This window comes from Grus americana, chromosome 1 (assembly GCF_028858705.1).
Source record: "Grus americana isolate bGruAme1 chromosome 1, bGruAme1.mat, whole genome shotgun sequence".
Lineage (NCBI taxonomy): Eukaryota > Metazoa > Chordata > Aves > Gruiformes > Gruidae > Grus > Grus americana.
The window spans coordinates 192201817-192219710 of NC_072852.1; the positions used below are offsets into that span (position 1 = coordinate 192201817).

A 17894-nucleotide genomic window follows, 5' to 3' on the forward strand; every position below is an offset into this window, starting at 1 on the left:
TTGTGTAAATTCAGATTTATTTCTTGGATAACTGAACTGCTGAGATGTTTTGTGAATTTTTTTTCATAACATAGAATCATGGAATGGTTTGGGTTAGAAGGGACCTCAAAGATCATCTAGTTCCAACCCCCCTGCCATGGGGCAGGGACACCCTCCACTAGACCACGTTGCTCAAAGCCTCATCCAACCTGGCCTTGAACACTTCCAGGGAGGGGGTATCCACAGTCTCTCTGCGCAACCTGTTCCAGTGCCTCACCACACTCACATGGAAGAATTTCTTCCTAACATCCAATCTAAATCTACCCTCCTTCAGCTGAAACCCATTACCCCTTGTCCTGTCACTACACTCCCTCATAAACAGTCCCTCCCCATCTTTCCTGTAGGCCCCCTTCAGGTACTGGTAAGCCGCAATTAGATCTCCCCAGAGCCTTCTCTTCTCCAGGCTGAACAAGCCCAACTCTCTCAGCCTGTCCTCATAGGAGAGGTGCTCCAGCCCTCTGATCATCTTCATGGCCCTCCTCTGGACTCACTCTAACAGCTCCATGTCTGTTTTGTACTGGAGACCGCAGAGCTGAGCACTCCAGGTGGGGTGTCACTGGAGTGGAGTACAGGGGCAGAATAATCTTCTTTGACCTGCTGGTCATGCTGGTTTTGATGCAGCCCAGGACATGGTTGGTTTTCTGGGCTGCAAGAGCCCATTGCCAGCTCATGTTGAGCTTTTCATCAACCAACACCCGCAAGTCCGTGTCCTCAGGGCTGCTTTCAATTCATTCTCCACCCAGCCTGTAGTTGTGCTTGTTGCACTTGGCCTTGTTGAACTTCATGAGGTTCACGTGGGCCCACCTCTCCAGCCTGTCAAGGTCCCTCTGGATGGCATCCCTCCCCTTCTGCATGTCAACTGCACCACACAATTTGGTGTTGTCCGCAGACTTGCTGAGGGTGCACTCGATACCACTGTCCATGTTGCCAACAAAATGTTAAACAATGCCCGTCCCAATACCTGAGGAACGCCACTTGTCACTGGTCTCCACTTGGACATTGAGCCATTAACCACAACTCTTTGAGTGCAGCCATCCAGCCAATTCCTTATCCACCAGTTGGTCCGTCAGTCAAGTTCATGTCTCTCCAATTTAGAGACAAGGATGTCATGCAGGACAGTGTGAAATGCTTTGCACAAATCCAGGTAGATAACATCAGTTGCTCTTCCCTTATCCACCAATGCTTTAACCCCATTGTAGAAGGCCCCCAAATCTGTCAGGCATGATTTGCCTTTAGTGAAGCCTTGTTGGCTCTCACTGATCACCTCCCTATTTTCCGTGTGCCTGAGCATAGTTTCTAGGAGGATCTGCTCCATGATCTTGTTGGGCACAGAGGTGAGACTGACTGGTCTGTAGTTCCCCAGGTCTTCCTTTTTTCCCTTTTTAAAAATGGGGGTTATGTTTCCCCTTTTCCAGTCAGCGGGAATGTCACTGGACTGCCACGACTTCTCAAATATGATGGAGACTGGCTTGGCCACTTCATCCACCAGTTCCCTCAGGACCTGCGGATGCATCTCATCAGGTCCCACGGACTTGTGCACCTTCAAGTTCCTTGGATATTCTCAAACCTGATCTTCTCCTACTGTGGGTGGTTCTTCATTCTCCTAGTTCCTGCCTTTGCCTTCTGTGACCTGGGCAGTGTGGCTAGAGCCCTTGCTGGTGAAGACTGAGACAAAAAGTCATTGGGTACCTCAGCCTTCTCCATATCCTGGGTAACCAGGTCTTGTGTTTCCTTCCAGAGAGGGCCCACGTTTTCCCTAGTCTTCCTTTTATAACTGATGTACCTATAGAAGCTTTTTGTGTTGCCCTTGATGTCCCTGGCCAGATTTAATTCTGTCAGGGCTTTAGCTTTCCTAACCTGATCCCTGGCTGCTCGGACAGTCTCTCTGTATTCCTCCCAGGCTACCTTACCCTTGCTTCCACCCTCTGTAGGCTTCCTGCTTGTGTCTGAGTTTGTCCAGGAGCTCCTTGTTCATCGATGCAGGACTCTGGGTGTTTTTTCCTGACTTCCTCTTTGTTGGGATGCATCGCTCCTGAGCTTGGAGAAGGTGACCCTTGAATACTAACCAGCTTTCTTGGGCCCCTCTTCCCTCCAGGGCTTTGTCCCATGGCACTCTACCAAGCAGATCCCTGAAGAGGCCAAAGTCTGCTCTCCTGAAGTCCAGGGTAGTGAGCTTGCTGTGCGCCCTCCTCGCTGCCCTGAGGACCTTGAAGTCCACCATTTCATGGTCACTGCAGCCAAGGCTGCCCTTGAGCTTCACATTCCCAGCCAGCCCCTTCTTGTTGGTGAGAACAAGGTCCAGCATGGTACCTCTCCTCATTGGCTCCTCTATCACTTGGAGAAGGAAGTTATCATCCACACATTTGAGGAACCTCCTGGATTGCTTATGCCCTGCTGTGTTGTCCCTCCAACAGATTATCAGGGTGGTTGAAGTTACCCATGAGGATCAGGGCTTGTGAATGTGAGGCTGTTACTATCTGTCTAGAGGGCCTCATCCGCTCGGTCTTCCTGGTTGGGTGGCCTGTAACAGACTGTGATGTCCCTTGTCCCAGCCCTCCCTTTAATCCTGACCCATGGGCTTTCGGTTGGCTCCTCACACATCCCCGGGTGGAGCTCCATGCACTCCAGCTGGTCACTGACATAGAAGGTGACACCCCCTCCTCATCCCCCCTGCCTGTCCTTCCTACAGAGCCTGTACCCTTCCATCCCAACACTCCAGTCACAGGAGCCATCCCACCACATCTACATGATGCCAATAAGATCACAGCCCTGCGGGTGTGCGCGCATCTCTTGACTCCTCTTGTTTATTCCCTGTGCTACGTGCATTTGTGTAGAGGTATTTCAGTTGGGCCCTGATGAAGCTGACTGACTGGCTGGAGTGGCTGGAGTTCCTCTGTGCTGCCTTTCAGGTGCTCTCCTGGTGACCTGTGATCCTTCTCCCGGCTCTGGGCATCTATTGCTGGCACTGGTAGGAGTGAGATGGGTTGAAGTCCCCCTCCTGCGACAAGTTTAGTTTAAAGCCCTCTTGCCCAGCTTGACAAGCCTATGACTGAAAATGCTCTTCCCCTTCTCTGATAGATGGACCTCATCAGCCCCCAGTAGACCAGGTTCTCAAAGCGAGTCGTATGGTCTAAGTAGTCAAAGCCCTGGCTGTGGCACCAGTCCTGTAACCGTTTGTTGACTTGCCAGATTCACTGGCCCTTTCAAACCCCTTCCCTTTGACCAGGAGGACTGATGAAAAAATACTTGGGCTCCAGAGTCCCTTACTGCTGCTCCCAGGGCTCTGTAATCTTTCTTGGTGTTCCTCAGACTGCTCCTGGCTGTATGACTGGTGCCCATGGGAAACAGTAGCAGCAGATAATAGTCAGTGGACTCTATGAGGCTTAGTAATCTTAGTGACATCCCTGATCCGAGCCCCTGGTAAGCAGCACACCTCTCATGGGAGTGCGTCAGGTTGGCACATGGGAGCCTCTGTGCCTCTCAGAAGATTCATCTACTACTGTCACCCACTGCCTTTTCTTAGTTGTGCTGGTTCTTATCTGGGGAGCAGACCGGGCTGACTTAGCTCCAGCATCTCTCCTGATGTGGTGGGTCTTTCCTCTTCAGCCTGCAGAGCAGTGAAGCAGTTCTGCAGGGACACCTGTAGGCTTCGGGGGAAAGTTTCTTCCTCTGGCTAGTCCCTGCTGTTGCAAGAACATTTCCATCAAAAGATGACAGTATCTCAGTATTTAAGAGAAAAAACATCAGAGTAGTTGAGTGTTGACTTTGCTCTCAAATGGCATTTACTGTACCCCAGACTACTTCGTACTGTGTGTGAAAGCCCCATAGCTATATCCCCTACTCAGCGATGTGTCTGAAAATTGAAGCAGTGCACATGCAGTCTTCTGTTTTGGTGTAGGTGTTTGTGTGGGTTAATAGGAGTTTTAACTGAAGGTTTTGCATAACAGGCTGCATCTTCAGAGTCCTATATGAGGAATTGGCTTTCCTGAGCAGTTTCCGTCTTTAGTGTTGCCATGATACGTTTTCCCCCACTGTCCCCTACTCCTCCAGTTCTTTCCCTATTAGTTTTCCAGGATTTATGTACTACTTTGTCCTTTTCTTTGTGTTAGTTTCCACGATTTCTAAACTGTAAAAGCCAATAGGATATAGTCATCATCATTCATGATGCCTGAGGAAGAGTTAACTTTGGGCAATGGTTCTGAAACAACATTGCAGGAGATAAAAAAAAGATTTTCCTCCTTTTCTCTACGAACCTGTTAAAAAGGTCTGTTGGATTATATTGCTGTGCGATTTGGGGTTTTGTTTTCAATCCTTTTTTTTTAGTTCATTCCCCTATAAGTACTGATTCTGCTTTCTATCTTCTCAATATCTCTGGAAAGATAAATTTATTCAGAAAGAGATAGCCCACTACTACTTATTTGGGTGTTTGTGAAATGAGTAGTTGGGCGGGCTTAGTAGTGTGCTAGGGTTAACTTCCAATGAATGGCTCCACCCAGAAGGTGTAAAATTATCTGAAGATTTAGAATTAATTGTTTTAAGTTCTAAGGTGGCTTTTAAAATTTTAAAATCTATAGGATATATGTGGGGTCTTTGAAACATACTAATTCATTTAAAAAATCTGTTATACATGGAAAAGACCACTCTTAAAATTAAATAGAGGAATAGTCTCTGCAGCTGCTGGATCAGATTTCAGCAAATGCAGACAAGACAATGCAATTAAACTTCCAAATGCTATAATTGAGTATTTTAATCCTGGAAAGGAATATCTGCTTCTGTTAGGAATATTTGAAAGCACTAAATATTTTGTTGTTGTTATCAAACAATGTATAGCATATAAATGATGGTATAAATGATGCTCATAGAAATAATACAAATAATAGTGCATTGTAGATTTACAACATTGTAGCATAGGGTCATTCTTGTTAACTGTGTTGTCTGTGGACTTATAATTAAAGGGATTTTTCATTTTAATGAGTGATTTTGAAAAAATAATTGTGTGTATAGTATGGATAATAATACCCTGCTGAATACAGTCAAATTAAATTTAACTGGGCTTGTTTAGATATATACTTCAACATTAATCTAAATAGTATCTAAATTGTTCTAGCAATTGTTTTTATTGCTACTAATTCCTTGATAGTATTATGCTCACGAGCAATGTTTACTTTTAAAGCAGAAGCTGAGGCGAAATGTGAATTTACTTGAGAAGCTGGTTATGCAGGAGACGTTGTCATGTCTGGTAGTGAACCTCTATCCGGGAAATGAGGGTTACTCACTTATGCTCAGGGGAAAAAATGGTTCAGGTAATATTTTTGCTATTTAATTTTTGAAAATACTCAGAATGTTCTCTAAATAGTTAGAATGTGTTGTTGCTTATGTTTAACTGTTTTTCTTGTGACATAATCCCAAAAAACTGTACTTGAACTAAAAATTTGCATAAAGCTGTGAAGTGCTTATAAACAGTCTCTAACGGTGCAGTGTAAATCAGTAGGTGTGTCTTTTTGGTAGCCTTCCTTTCTCTTATTTTTCCCTTAGCTTCCTGTCTGTTCCCTTTTTTGCCCCGAGTTGCTTATCTGAGCTTCTCTCACTTCAGGTTCCTCCTGTCAAATTGTTTCTTTCACTGCTTCCTAAATTTAGGTCTGACTAAATGCATCTGTCTTCCAGTTTACTTCCATATTTATGCCGTTGGTACTGTGACGTGCAATAAGAGCATACAGTATATCAGCTGGAAGCAAAAATTTGATTCTGTTGAGCTATAAAGGCATGTTGTCTTTGGGCATAAGAAGAGCAAAATCCAGCTCTGGGAACAGAAGTGGATGTAAAAATTAATACTATGTAAAAAAAACAGCCTGTGTGGATAGGTTTCCACTGGCCCTGCTTTTTCCTGTGGCAAGCTTGTTTTAGATTTCACACTGTTAAAGTCTGAACTTGAAAAACAAAAGAAAAACAGTTTGTTCTGTTTACGTTCAGATTCTGAGACCATTCGTCTGCCTTATGAGGAAGGAGAGCTGCTTGAATATTTGGATGCAGAGGAGCTACCACCTATTTTGGTTGATCTTTTAGAAAAATCTCAGGTTTGAAAGTTTGTTTTCAAAAATAACTTATGTTTTGTACCCAGATAGATCTTGATATTTTTTTTTTTGTTTCATGTAGGTGATTCCAACCACAAGGCATAAAACACTTGTGCATTTGGAATTGTAATATTTAATGCTGCAAATAAATATTTTTATTGATATATAGGAAAAAAAATAATAAATTTTGGGGAGAAAGGGATAGAAGAGATATTGCTATAGTTAAGGCTGCCGAACAACTTTGACTCTGCTCAAGCAAAATATCCTTTGTTCTTTGTCATTATGAAATATTTGACATGGTAATTTCTTAAAACTATGTTGCTGGCATATGAAAACACTAGATTCAAAGCTTGTATTTTGGTCTGTCTAGGTATGTAGTAAAGACCACTAGTCTCGACAAAATTAGTGATTAGTTGTATTCATAGCATCAGTGAATATTGTATGGTATATAAAAAAACTTCTTTTTGGATGCAGGGACTGAGGCAGACTGGTAAATATTTGTTTATTTACAAATTGGTTTTTTGTTTGTTTCAACTAGGTTAATATTTTTCATTGTGGATGTGTCATAGCAGAAATACGTGACTATAGGCAGTCTGGTAACATGAAATCTCCAACGTACCAAAGCAAGCACATTCTTTTGCGTCCTACAATGCAGGTAGGAAGTCTTTTAAGTCATTCCTCACTGTCACAGTAGTTCCTAGACTGGATATGAACTTACAATGAACATACATTAAGAAATCTTATTATTTAGTTGATGGCTAATTACCATTATGTCTTTTTCCTCAGACTTTAATTTGTGATGTGCATTCTATAACAAGTGACAACCACAAATGGACACAGGTGAGTCGGCAGTAGTTGTAAAACTTTACAGTGATGTGGTAAATACACTTAGTTTAATAAAATCTGATAAACAAAACTGATGATATTTTTGATTAATTCAGACTGTCAGTGATGTGCATAGTGTTGCGTGGTACATACTCCAGACAGCTGCCAAATTAACTTGTTAATAGCATCTTCCCACAAGACACCACAGAAAACATAGGATTTGCTAAAAGTTTTGTAGAATCAGACCTTAATTTTTGGTAATGCAGAATGAGAGTATTGGACAATCATGCTCAAATCCATTTCAAATTGTAATCTAAAGTTCCAGATAGATCATCTTCATGGCACCGATTGCCAGTCCATCAATGTAAATAATTGACAGAAAATGGATTTCATTGCCACTACTACTCTATTTAAAACAAACAACAAACCTCCCCCCCAAAAGAAGAAAACCCCACTCCTTCTACTTTTCCTATTAGAAAGAAGGATTTCTTTTCCTATTAGAAACCCCACCTAAAGCTCTGTAACACATAATAATGGTTAGTGATACTTAACTGTTGAAATTTTTTTTTGTTGACTATCCACACACAATTTTTTCACTTTTCTTTGAGATAATATGCATATATGTGTAGGTATGTATCAACTTCATTAGTGTAAAGGCCTTCATATTTTTACATTTATTAATAGCTGTGTATATTACAGGAGGACAAACTCCTACTTGAGAGCCAACTTATTTTGGCTACAGCAGAGCCTTTGTGTCTTGATCCTTCAATAGCAGTGACCTGTACTACAAACAGACTCCTGTACAACAAGCAGAAGATGAATACTCGCCCCATGAAACGGTAGTTTTCAGTGTGAAGCGTGTTGAGACTCTTTGAAATGTTGTTAAGTATTTCGAAGAAAAGTATAAGCAATGCTTTATATGAAAATTTTGCTTCTTGTATGCAGTGCTCAAAGTAATATGAACTTAAACATTAGGAATATGAGGAACAGTCAAGAAATTATATCTTTAAGTGCTCAATTTTGTACTATATTTCAACTAGTAGTAGATACTGTACTATGTTTATTTTTGTGTATCGGAAGAATGCGTATATATATTATTTTCTTAACATAATATGTTACATTGCAGTTTTGATTTTGTCCTTTTTTGCATAATTCAGATGTAAGCTGAGTCAGATGGCAGCTCAATAATGTAAAATATATAAATGGATATGTTGCATATTGGTCTCTGATTCTTTAAAGGCTATATACAAGTTAAACCCTAAATGAGGAAATCAAGGGAATTAGTTACATGCTTGGCATCTAGGTTAAACAGAAGTGTAGACCTATTAGAATCTTAGGAAACTTCGAAGTGATGTGGAATGCATTATATACAAAACATTGAAATTATTTCACTTCTGTGCATGGTCATTCACTTTTTTCCACAAAAGCTTAAAATTGTTCACATTTGTTTTAGTAAAAGTTACATTCACCATGTAGAATGAAAAAGTACTAATGGTCTGTTAGAGTTACTGAAATATTTAAAACTATATTTGCATTGAAATACTATGCTAATAGTATATAACGGTCATATATAATAGTATAATAACGGTTGGACTTGATGATCTTAAAGGTCTTTTCCAACCAAAATGATTCTATGATTCTATTCTATAATACAAAACCAGTGGTAATACCTAAATAAGTACAAATAGTGAAGTTGATCAAGCTGCTCTTAAAATTAGAGCTTGGTGGTCAACAAACATTCTGTTAGAAAAATATGCAAAGGTGTTAAATTAATTTCCAGGACAGCATTAATGTACCAATGGATTTGGCATGAGACAATGAATGGAGGGTAGTTATGGTGCTTATAATGTTGTAGTTACATAAGCAGTACACAGCTCTTTTGACAGAACTGAGGTCGATGCTAATATACAAGTATTGTGAGCTCTGTAACTTTCATTTAGTTACTCATTTTGACAAGGTACTGCAATTATGCATTTAAAAAATAACCCCATTCTTAGTGCTGAAACACATGAACAGAATACTATTATTTTTTTAAAAAAATACAGAATCAAGAGTTTGAGTTGTACAGTGTAATCCAGAATAGCAATTTTAAATTAATATTTTGAAAACCTGTCTTTTAGTCTCAATGTAAGTAGCATTCCCTGCATTTTTTTGTGTTCGTATACAGGCAGTGGGGAGTTTCATTTCGCTGGGTTTAGAAGCTTATCTATCATTTTACCATAGGTGCTTCAAAAGGTACTCAAGGTCATCTCTGAACAGACAGCAGGAAGTAGCTCACTATTCAACTCCACCTCAGCTCAGACTACTTGACTACTTACAGAAAAGAAAGGAGAGGAAAGGAGCCCAGCAGTATGACCTCAAAATTTCCAAAGTTGGAAATGTAAGTGTTCCGAGACATAGGTGGGTATACTTCTAACTATTTATTTAAAATTTAATACATTAATACTGCTTTTTCATCTTCCAGTGTGTAGATATGTGGAAACAGAACCCTTGCTACTTGACTGCACCTTCTGAAGTGGATGTAAGTCCATTTGTTTCCGTTAGCAGTTATTAGCTTTTGTATTACACATTATATTTTACAAAGAAGTGACTAAAGAGTATCCAATATCAAAGAATGACCTTTAAAAAGTGGGAGTGACTTCAACATTTAAAAATTTTTTTTCTGTACTGTGAGGTATAAACACAAGCAGAACCACACTGGAATACACTGCAGTTGTAACAAGGTAATTTGGGGGAGATAAACAGTGCAAACAGACCTTTAGTGTTGTTCATCTGTGGATTGAATGAGCACATGTCTATTTGAAGTTGTCTGATGATACAAAAAATAGAAAAAAAAAAAAAAGAGGTAAAGAAGTTATTTTTAAATGAGTCACTTGTCAGCTTGGTAGAAATTCCTTTTTTTTGACATAATACTATGGGACGTAATATTTTCAATAGTTTAATTGGTTTTACAGAGAATTCTAGTTGGGAATTCTTCTGATCACTCTGTGTGCATTCTTCTCTCCGGGACATTCACGTTCTCGGTTTCTGACACTGCCAAAACACATACTACTAGCATACAGAAGGGACTCAGTAGACTAGACAAGATCGTAGCTTTGGACTTAATAGGGCTGGCAAGAGTTACACACAAAATGATGCTCTAAGTTTGTACAAACCTTCTCTCCCTTTGCACTTCAACAGTGTTGTACCTGACCTAATCAAAGTCTTTAGAAGTTACGGGTATTGGGAAATTTCTTAACCATGCCCCATTGCAGGCAGTGATTTCAGTCTGTGGTCTTAAGCCATGTTTCACACTTTTGTTAAGTTTAACATAGCAAATACGGTGTAACAGGATAAATGTAAAGTACTGAAGGTTCTCCAGTTTACTTTAGTTGAATGCATAACACAAAGGGGTGGCGCCATAGAAAGAATCAAGCCATGCTTATCTGTTTCTTGCACTCGCTTTTTAAGACTATCATGTTAGCCACTCTTAAAAAAAAGAAGCTGTGCTAGATTGACTTTTACTCTGGCCCAATATGACTGGTGTTCTTTCTTTTCTGTTATCTCCATTTTCTTTAAGGTGGAAAAATATGCCAAAGTGGAAAAGTCTATCAAGCCTGATGACTCACAACCAACTGTCTGGCCAGCGCATGTAAGTAGTTTAGACCTTTGGCCAAACTTCTATTTCAATGGAATCTAACTAATGTGGGAATAGTCTTCCCTTCTCATATTTAATTAATCTTCCATGTGTTACATAGACACAGACTACCACAGATATTTGTAATTTCATACAGTGCATTGTGCATGTGATCAGTCTTGTAATTTCCTCAGGTTTTCCAGAAATATAAGGAAAAGCAGCTTTGATCTCCCAAATAACATGTGCTATTACTGTATAGTAAAGAAAGCATAATAATTGTCAGGGAGCAGTACTCTGCTCAACAAATTGCTTTCTTCACTCAGATACTCAAAAAAAGATTGATGGAAAAAAGTTTCTGTTAAAATCCAAATGTTAAATTTGGGAAGAGATTAAGTAACAGTAAATACCTCTTACAAAAAGCTCTTTTTGCAATGTTTAAGTTGAACCTTAAGATTTTTGGCATAAATTACATGATTTGATAAGAGGTAGTCATTTAATATAATTAGCCTTAAATCAGTTCATTGATACTTTGTCATTTTGGAGGCAAGATATTGTCTTTATCAACAGCCTCTGTCATGATGTCTCTGTAGTTTCATATTAGCAAAAATACTTTCCCATGGAACTTAATCTTCATTTCCAGTGTTTTACTTGGAACATTTTTTTTGCATTGTCATAATTTATATTAAACTGTTTCTTGTATGTTTACCCAGTTCCATATCTAACATGATTGTTTAGGGTTTGCAATATTTTCATATTTTTAAGAGATGATAAACTTTTTCCTCTTATCCTTTTAGATAATGACTTCTCAAACGACTTTCATTTTAGATAATGCACTCCTCTTTATAGAGTGTTACTTACCTTTCTTACAGTGATTTGTACTATATTGTATAGAACTGGCATATTTTACTAGCTGTTTCTGTTATCACTTGTTTAAGACTTATTTGGTTATTTTCTTCTGCCTTTTTAGGAAATAAAAGATGATTATGTGTTTGAATGTGAAGTTGGTAATCAGCTTCAAAAAACAAAACTGACCATTTTTCAGTCTCTTGGCAATCCCTTGTACTATGGTAAAATTCAGACACTCAAAGGTGATGAGGAAAATGACAACCTATTAACTCCATCACAGTAAGTTATATGTTCTTCTAAACTGTGCTGTGATCTGAAAGATGGAGGAAGACAAACATTACTTATCATTTTCAGTCATGAGAATACTCCAGAGCTAGAAATCTGATTTAAGAGTTTTGTCTGAAAAATTCAGCTGATGTACCTGAACATTTTTAACAAAAAAAACCCAACAGAACATGTTCAAGCAACCATCATGTCTTAAATGTACTTTTATATTAAATTTGTGTGTTTTTTTACATTAAAGATATATTGTTAAAAAAAAATCTCAAATTGTGGAGACACTGTGAGACATTGTTAGCACTCTTTTTCAGTGTTATTTATGATTTTGATTGTCAAAATTTGCTTGATGCTGTGAAAACATAAGACTTAGTTATATTTATGTTTACCCTTATGCAGAGAAATTTAGGCTAAATAAATGATGAAGAAAAACTTAAGCTCCGAAGAAGCTTTGTTGTTTTGAATTGTTGTTGGCTGCAGTTCTACAAAGATTCTTTGTTCTTGCCTCTGTTGTGTGTACCAGATTCTTTGTATGGAGGAACATGTGCAGCAGAGTAGATCCTATAAATTTCAGTAAGGCAAGGAGCAGCAAGCCTGAGAAAACTTTAGTTCCATTAATGAAAATTATTTTTATTGTCTAGTATGTAATTCTTATCTATAACTTTTAAATAAAATCTTAAAATCTTCTTAATACTCAAGATGTTTTATCCCTAGACTCTGAGCTATTTACTATTCGTTTCCATACTTACTACTAATCTTCCTAGAACAGCAGTGCTAGCTTACAGTTGTGTAATAAGGCTGGGAATTAGAAGGATTTAAACGTGTTAGATGCCTGGAGTTTTTCTGGAAGTCACTGCTCTAGTCCATCATTTTTAAGACTTTATCAGTTGAAGTTCATAAAAATTTGGGTATTTCTTCCTTAGAAAACTGTCATATGAAGTGAAAGGTGCAGAAGACACTTTTGTTATTCTGCTGTAAAATAAAACAGTGGCTTTTCATGAGCCAGAGAAACAGAAAAGGTCTGTTGTGTTTAAACAAAAAACAACAAACAAAAAAACCTTGTCACTGAAGTGATTAATTTGCAAGCTGTAAGTATTAAGCAAAAGAGAACTGCTTACTTAGGAGTTCTGGAAAGTCATGAGGAATCGGAATTTGCATAAGTGAAATCAAACAATGGAAAGTAAATGTTTGTTAAAATATTACATATGCAAACGTAAGTGTCCTGTGGGTTTCGGTGGGAGCATATTGATATGTTGATTTAAATTAACTTTGCCCTTGCTACTTTTCACAGTGGCAATTCTGTAGTAGTTACTTCCATTTTTTGAAAGTACAAAACACAAAACTTCCATATTCTGGCTTTTGCTTTGTAAATTTATGCCTAAAGGAGACCACATCAGGCCATATGTGTATATTGTATATATAGTTATGAAGCCAAGTTTCTATTTCAAGTACTAAATAATACCTAGTCCATTAAATGGATGTGATATCTCCTGTCTTTTCAGCAGGTCTGAAAAAAAGAGCAGCATTGACATTCTGTCCAAGTTTTGTGATTATAAAACCAAGTTCTTTTATTCCAAGTCATGACTGAAAATGTATTATACATTTTACATTTCAGGTTCCTTATTGGTTCAAAGACTGATGCTGAAAGGTAAATTAATTTAGCATGTACAACCATTTGGCTTGATGACAAATAATAAATTTTGTTCCTTTTAGCCATTATGACTGCTATTATGTGGTTATGGAAACATGCAGAACAGATGAGGAAAATAAGAGGAATTACTCATCGTAACAAGTAGGATATAGTGTGCATTTTCTATATTTAACGAGCAAGGAGGAATAGAGGAAAGCAAATATGTGAATACAGCTTGTCCCACTACCTAAATTCCAAGCATGTTGTTACACTTATTTGCACAGTTATTCTTGATTATGCAGGTAATGATAAAATTCTGAGAGTGCTTAGCAGGAATTTCATCTTGACATTTTTTATGGTAAATTAATAATTATAGAAGTTGTTTTTGTAATCTATGACTTGTATATACAACTTATTTTTGCGTGTTGTTTGTTATTTGATTCAGCTGTCTTAGAGAAGCAAGTGACAAAACAGTTTTCTGGTATATTTTAGTTGTAGAATAATTAGGAATAGCAATTCTGGGATAACTGAGGCAGCAAAAAAATAATTTCTTCAAATGTTTGTCAGTACGCATCACATCAGATACCTGTGTTTCTTTGTTCATATGAGCACAGAACCTTTAAAAAGCAATCTGTCGAAGCCAGTTGCGTTTTTGTGCCTTCATAGGAGACTTTGAGGTGATGTGCATGCCATAGCTCCTTCCCCTCTCCCTCCCCCATGTACCTTCCAGGGAAAAGAGTCCTGAATTTCATCAAAAATAAATAATTATGTTCTTTGGTTTTAATAGATAATTTTGATCAAGAAACTCTTTGCTTATTTTTTCTCCTGCCTCCTTTGTGCTGATAGAGACTTTTGCTGTTTGTGCTGTAAGCTGATTGAGGGATTGGTTGGCCGAAAAGTGAAACAATAATACAGGGATCTAGTTTTAACTGGGATTGATTTCCTGATCACATTTGCCACTGGGTTGCACAAATCCTTCTATCAGAATAAGCAGTTGGGTTTCAGGGACTAGGACAAGAAGAAATGGTAGAGGAGGAGGGAGGGCAGGACTACCTTTTTGAGTACACAACACTTTATTACTTCAATTCCACTGTAATTTTAAGGCAGTCTAAAACCTAATTGCTGAAAAAGGTACACTGCACCCTTTCCTCTGCCATGTATCTTGGGACCTTTGTTTATGTCTGAATTAATCATATAGCAGCATATTGAATCAGTGCTATACCAAAATAAAATGTAGTTCATCGCATCTAGGTGTAAGCTAATGGCAGTATTCCAGCAGTTTTTCATTGAGGTTCAGTCTGCCAGATTATAAGCAACAACGTGTCTTCAATTTGATTTTCAAGTCTGTAAGGTCACTTTGTATATTCTGCTCATGTTTGTGAAACAGTATTCCCTCAATTTAGTTCCCTCAGATTGGTAGAGTTGTATTTGAGTTGGTAGAACAGTATTTTAAACTTGTTTGCCTGATGCTCTTGATGCTTTAAATTCCTGGATATATCACTGCTCATTCAAGGACTGGCTGTCCTGGTACTCAAAGAATAGTAGTCACTTTTGCTGTGGTAACTGGTTCTTGGATGTACATTCAGTACGGACCTCTTAGTTCATCCCCTGCTTTCAGAGTCCTTTTCTGACATAGACATCAAGTTAAAGGAGGGTTGACTGTTCCACAGGGAGCATAAGCAGAGGAGACAATCTTATAAAAAGTTCTGGACCCCTGTGAAGGGAGTGGGAGCCCCATTGACTGACAGCCCCAACTTTTCCACCATCTTGCTGCACCGGCACCATGGTGCGCATGAATGTTCTAGCCGATGCTCTCAAAAGCATCAACAATGCAGAGAAACGCGGGAAACGCCAAGTTCTCATTAGGCCATGCTCCAAAGTAATCGTCCAGTTTCTAACTGCAATGATGAAGCATGGTTACATTGGTGAATTTGAGATAATTGATGATCACAGAGCTGGGAAGATTGTTGTCAGTCTCACAGGCAGACTCAACAAGTGGGTAAATCAGTCCCAGACTTGATGTTCAGCTGAAGGATTTGGAAAAGTGGCAGAACAACCTGCTGCCTTCACGTCAGTTTGGGTACATTGTACGGACAACCTCAGCTGGCATCATGGACCATGAGGCAGCTAGGCGAAAACGCACAGGAGGCAAAATCCTGGGATTCTTTTTCTAGAACTTGTAAAAAAAGAGGTAACTTTTTTTAACTTTTTTTACCCCACCTGGAGTACTGCGTCCAGCTCTGGGGGCCCCAGTACAGGAGAGGCATTGAGCTGTTGGAGCAAGTCCAGAGGAGGCCACGAAGCTGATCAGAGGGCTGGAGCACCTCTCCTATGAGGACAGGCTGAGAGAGTTGTGGTTCTTCAGCCTGGAGAAGAGAAAGCTCCGGGGAGATCTAATTGCGGCTTACCAGTACCTGAAGGGAGCCTACAGGAAAGATGGGGAGGGACTGTTTATGAGGGAGTGTAGTGACAGGACAAGGGGTAATGGGTTTCAGCTGAAGGAGGGTCGATTTAGATTAGATGTTAGGAAGAAATTCTTCCATGTGAGTGTGGTGAGGCACTGGAACAGGTTGCGCAGAGAGACTGTGGATTCCCCCTCCCTGGAATTGTTCAAGGCCAGGTTGGATGAGGCTTTGGGCAACCTGGTCTAGTGAAGGGTGTCCCTGCCCATGGCAGGGGGGTTGGAACTAGATGATCTTTGAGGTCCCTTCCAACCCAAACCATTCTATGATTCTAACTGCAGTTGCTTTTGGCAAGGGAACTGTTCATCTACTGTTTTGCATGTTCCTCCAAAAGAGTGTTTCTTAAACAAACTGTATTTTGTATTAGGAAAAAAAAGACTGAGTAAAAGAAAAGTTTAAAAGGAATAAATCTAAGAAAAGAGCCCAGGAACATAAAGCAGAAAGATATATAGAGATATAGATATGTTTGATATATGTGCATCTCTATGTAGATATATACTTACATAATATATACTTATGTATAAAATATATATTATATGACTATGTAACATAGACAATTATGTGTTTACATATACATATCTACTTTAGAAATTCAAAGTTGGTAATCTTTTTAAATCCTCATTGTTTCAGAGTGGTGAACCAGTATCAGGAGTTAGTACAAAATGAAGCTAAATGTCCTGTGAAAATATTTCATAATTCAGGTGGATCAGTCAATCTTAGTCATCTTTCTCCAGGGAAAGAAATGGAAGTAAGTTTCTAGAGCTGTACATTTCTTTTATTTGCACTTGATTATTGAATTATTATAATAATTTTTGCTATCCACATTTGAAAGTAAAATAACCTAAAAATCTCATTCTGAATGATTTTTTTAAATGCTTTGTTGTCATAATCATTCAATGTGAGTATATTGGAAAAGTTAGAGGAAAGCACTTTTGTTTTCACTGTTCAAATGTTGTGTCTTTTAGCCATGTCTTTATTTTTTTTTAGCTCTGTATAGTATAGTTAGCTCCAAGGTTTTGTTGTAGCATTTTCCCCAGTTCAGATGAACCTTTCACAGAGCAGTGTAGTAAAGTACAGCTATGTGTTTTATTTTTACAGGTCAATAAATATAGAAGCAGATGTAGTAGCTGAACTTCTTTTCTTTTAAATTATTCTTTAGAAATTATTAAAAGTATTTTCTCTTTACTTTGAAGAGGAAAACTTTAAAAAAAAAACAAACCCCAAACTCAACACCAAAAACTTCAAAGTGCATATGTTTGCATGCACACATCCAGTAGAAATTCCTGCATTCCCAAATACGCATGCCTGTTGGCATTACCTTGTGTTTTACTTGCTGCTTCTGGCTTTCTTGGTCAGATTCAGTACTCTAGTGGTGAGCTGTATTTAGGCTCCAACTAGTAAATGACTTCTGTATCCCTTGGGCTATTTCCTTTGCTATATCTTCCCCTAAATACCTACTTTTAAACTGCAGCAACGTTGCTCAGAAAGAGATAGTTCTTGGTGTCAGGCAGAACAGCATGCAGAGGCCAGCAGTTGCACAAAGGAATATGAATGTTTCTGTATGTGTGTATACACATACACACATATGCATGCATGTGTGTATGTATATTAAAATCATAACTTCAGGTGGGAGAGTACTTCTGGAAGTCATCTTGTCTGGCTGTCAGGTAGAAATATATAGACTATAACTGTTTCATTGTGTTTCCTTTTTGAGTCTTTTGATGGTGTCAGCTATTGGAATTATGGATTTAGGGTCTTTTGTGAGTGACTGAGAACTACAGATTTGATTTGCTGAAGTTAATTTATGTTCAAACAACCTCTTAAGTAGGCTATAAGAACAAACAAAAAGGGAGCACCTTTCCTCTAAAAAGACTAGTGAAGATCTGATCCCACTGAAGTCAATGGGATTTTCCTGAAGGTATTTAAATTCCTGCTCCCAGAATCAGGAAATCTCATCCTGTTCTCTAAATCCATATTGGTTGGAAACAGCAGATATATACAGATGGTGAATGAATGAAATTATGTAATTTTTCAAGTAAGACAAAATTGTCTTTTTATTTAAAGTGCATCTGTTGTGCATTTGTGAAAATTACTAAGAAGGATTTCAGAACTGCGGAGCAAAGTGAAAC

At 38.6% G+C, this 17894-nt stretch overlaps 2 protein-coding genes across 11 annotated transcripts in view; both read left to right on the forward strand.

Annotated features, from left to right (window-relative positions):
- SUPT20H (SPT20 homolog, SAGA complex component) overlaps window positions 1-17894 on the forward strand; it is a 35815-nt gene that overhangs the window by 5866 nt on the left and 12055 nt on the right. For 6 of the 10 annotated variants that reach the window (XR_008575504.1, XM_054813617.1, XM_054813615.1 and 3 more), the window contains exons 6-16: window positions 5213-5342; window positions 6010-6113; window positions 6649-6765; window positions 6897-6950; window positions 7635-7774; window positions 9159-9315; window positions 9400-9456; window positions 10495-10566; window positions 11519-11676; window positions 13289-13321; window positions 16396-16513. Coding sequence is in view for 9 of the 10 variants with exons in the window: in XM_054813617.1 (XP_054669592.1) it covers window positions 5213-5342; window positions 6010-6113; window positions 6649-6765; window positions 6897-6950; window positions 7635-7774; window positions 9159-9315; window positions 9400-9456; window positions 10495-10566; window positions 11519-11676; window positions 13289-13321; window positions 16396-16513 (1140 nt within the window). In the remaining variant the exon portion in view is untranslated. The remainder of the gene's footprint in view (window positions 1-5212; window positions 5343-6009; window positions 6114-6648; window positions 6766-6896; window positions 6951-7634; window positions 7775-9158; window positions 9316-9399; window positions 9457-10494; window positions 10567-11518; window positions 11677-13288; window positions 13322-16395; window positions 16514-17894) is intronic. The other 4 variants (XM_054813624.1, XM_054813618.1, XM_054813622.1 and 1 more) reach the window with 1 other exon arrangement.
- Window positions 14794-15530, forward strand: LOC129201830 (40S ribosomal protein S15a-like). The gene is given in 2 exon segments (XM_054813627.1): window positions 14794-15298; window positions 15300-15530. Coding segments are annotated over 2 exon segments (390 nt in total). The 5' UTR covers window positions 14794-15086; the 3' UTR covers window positions 15478-15530.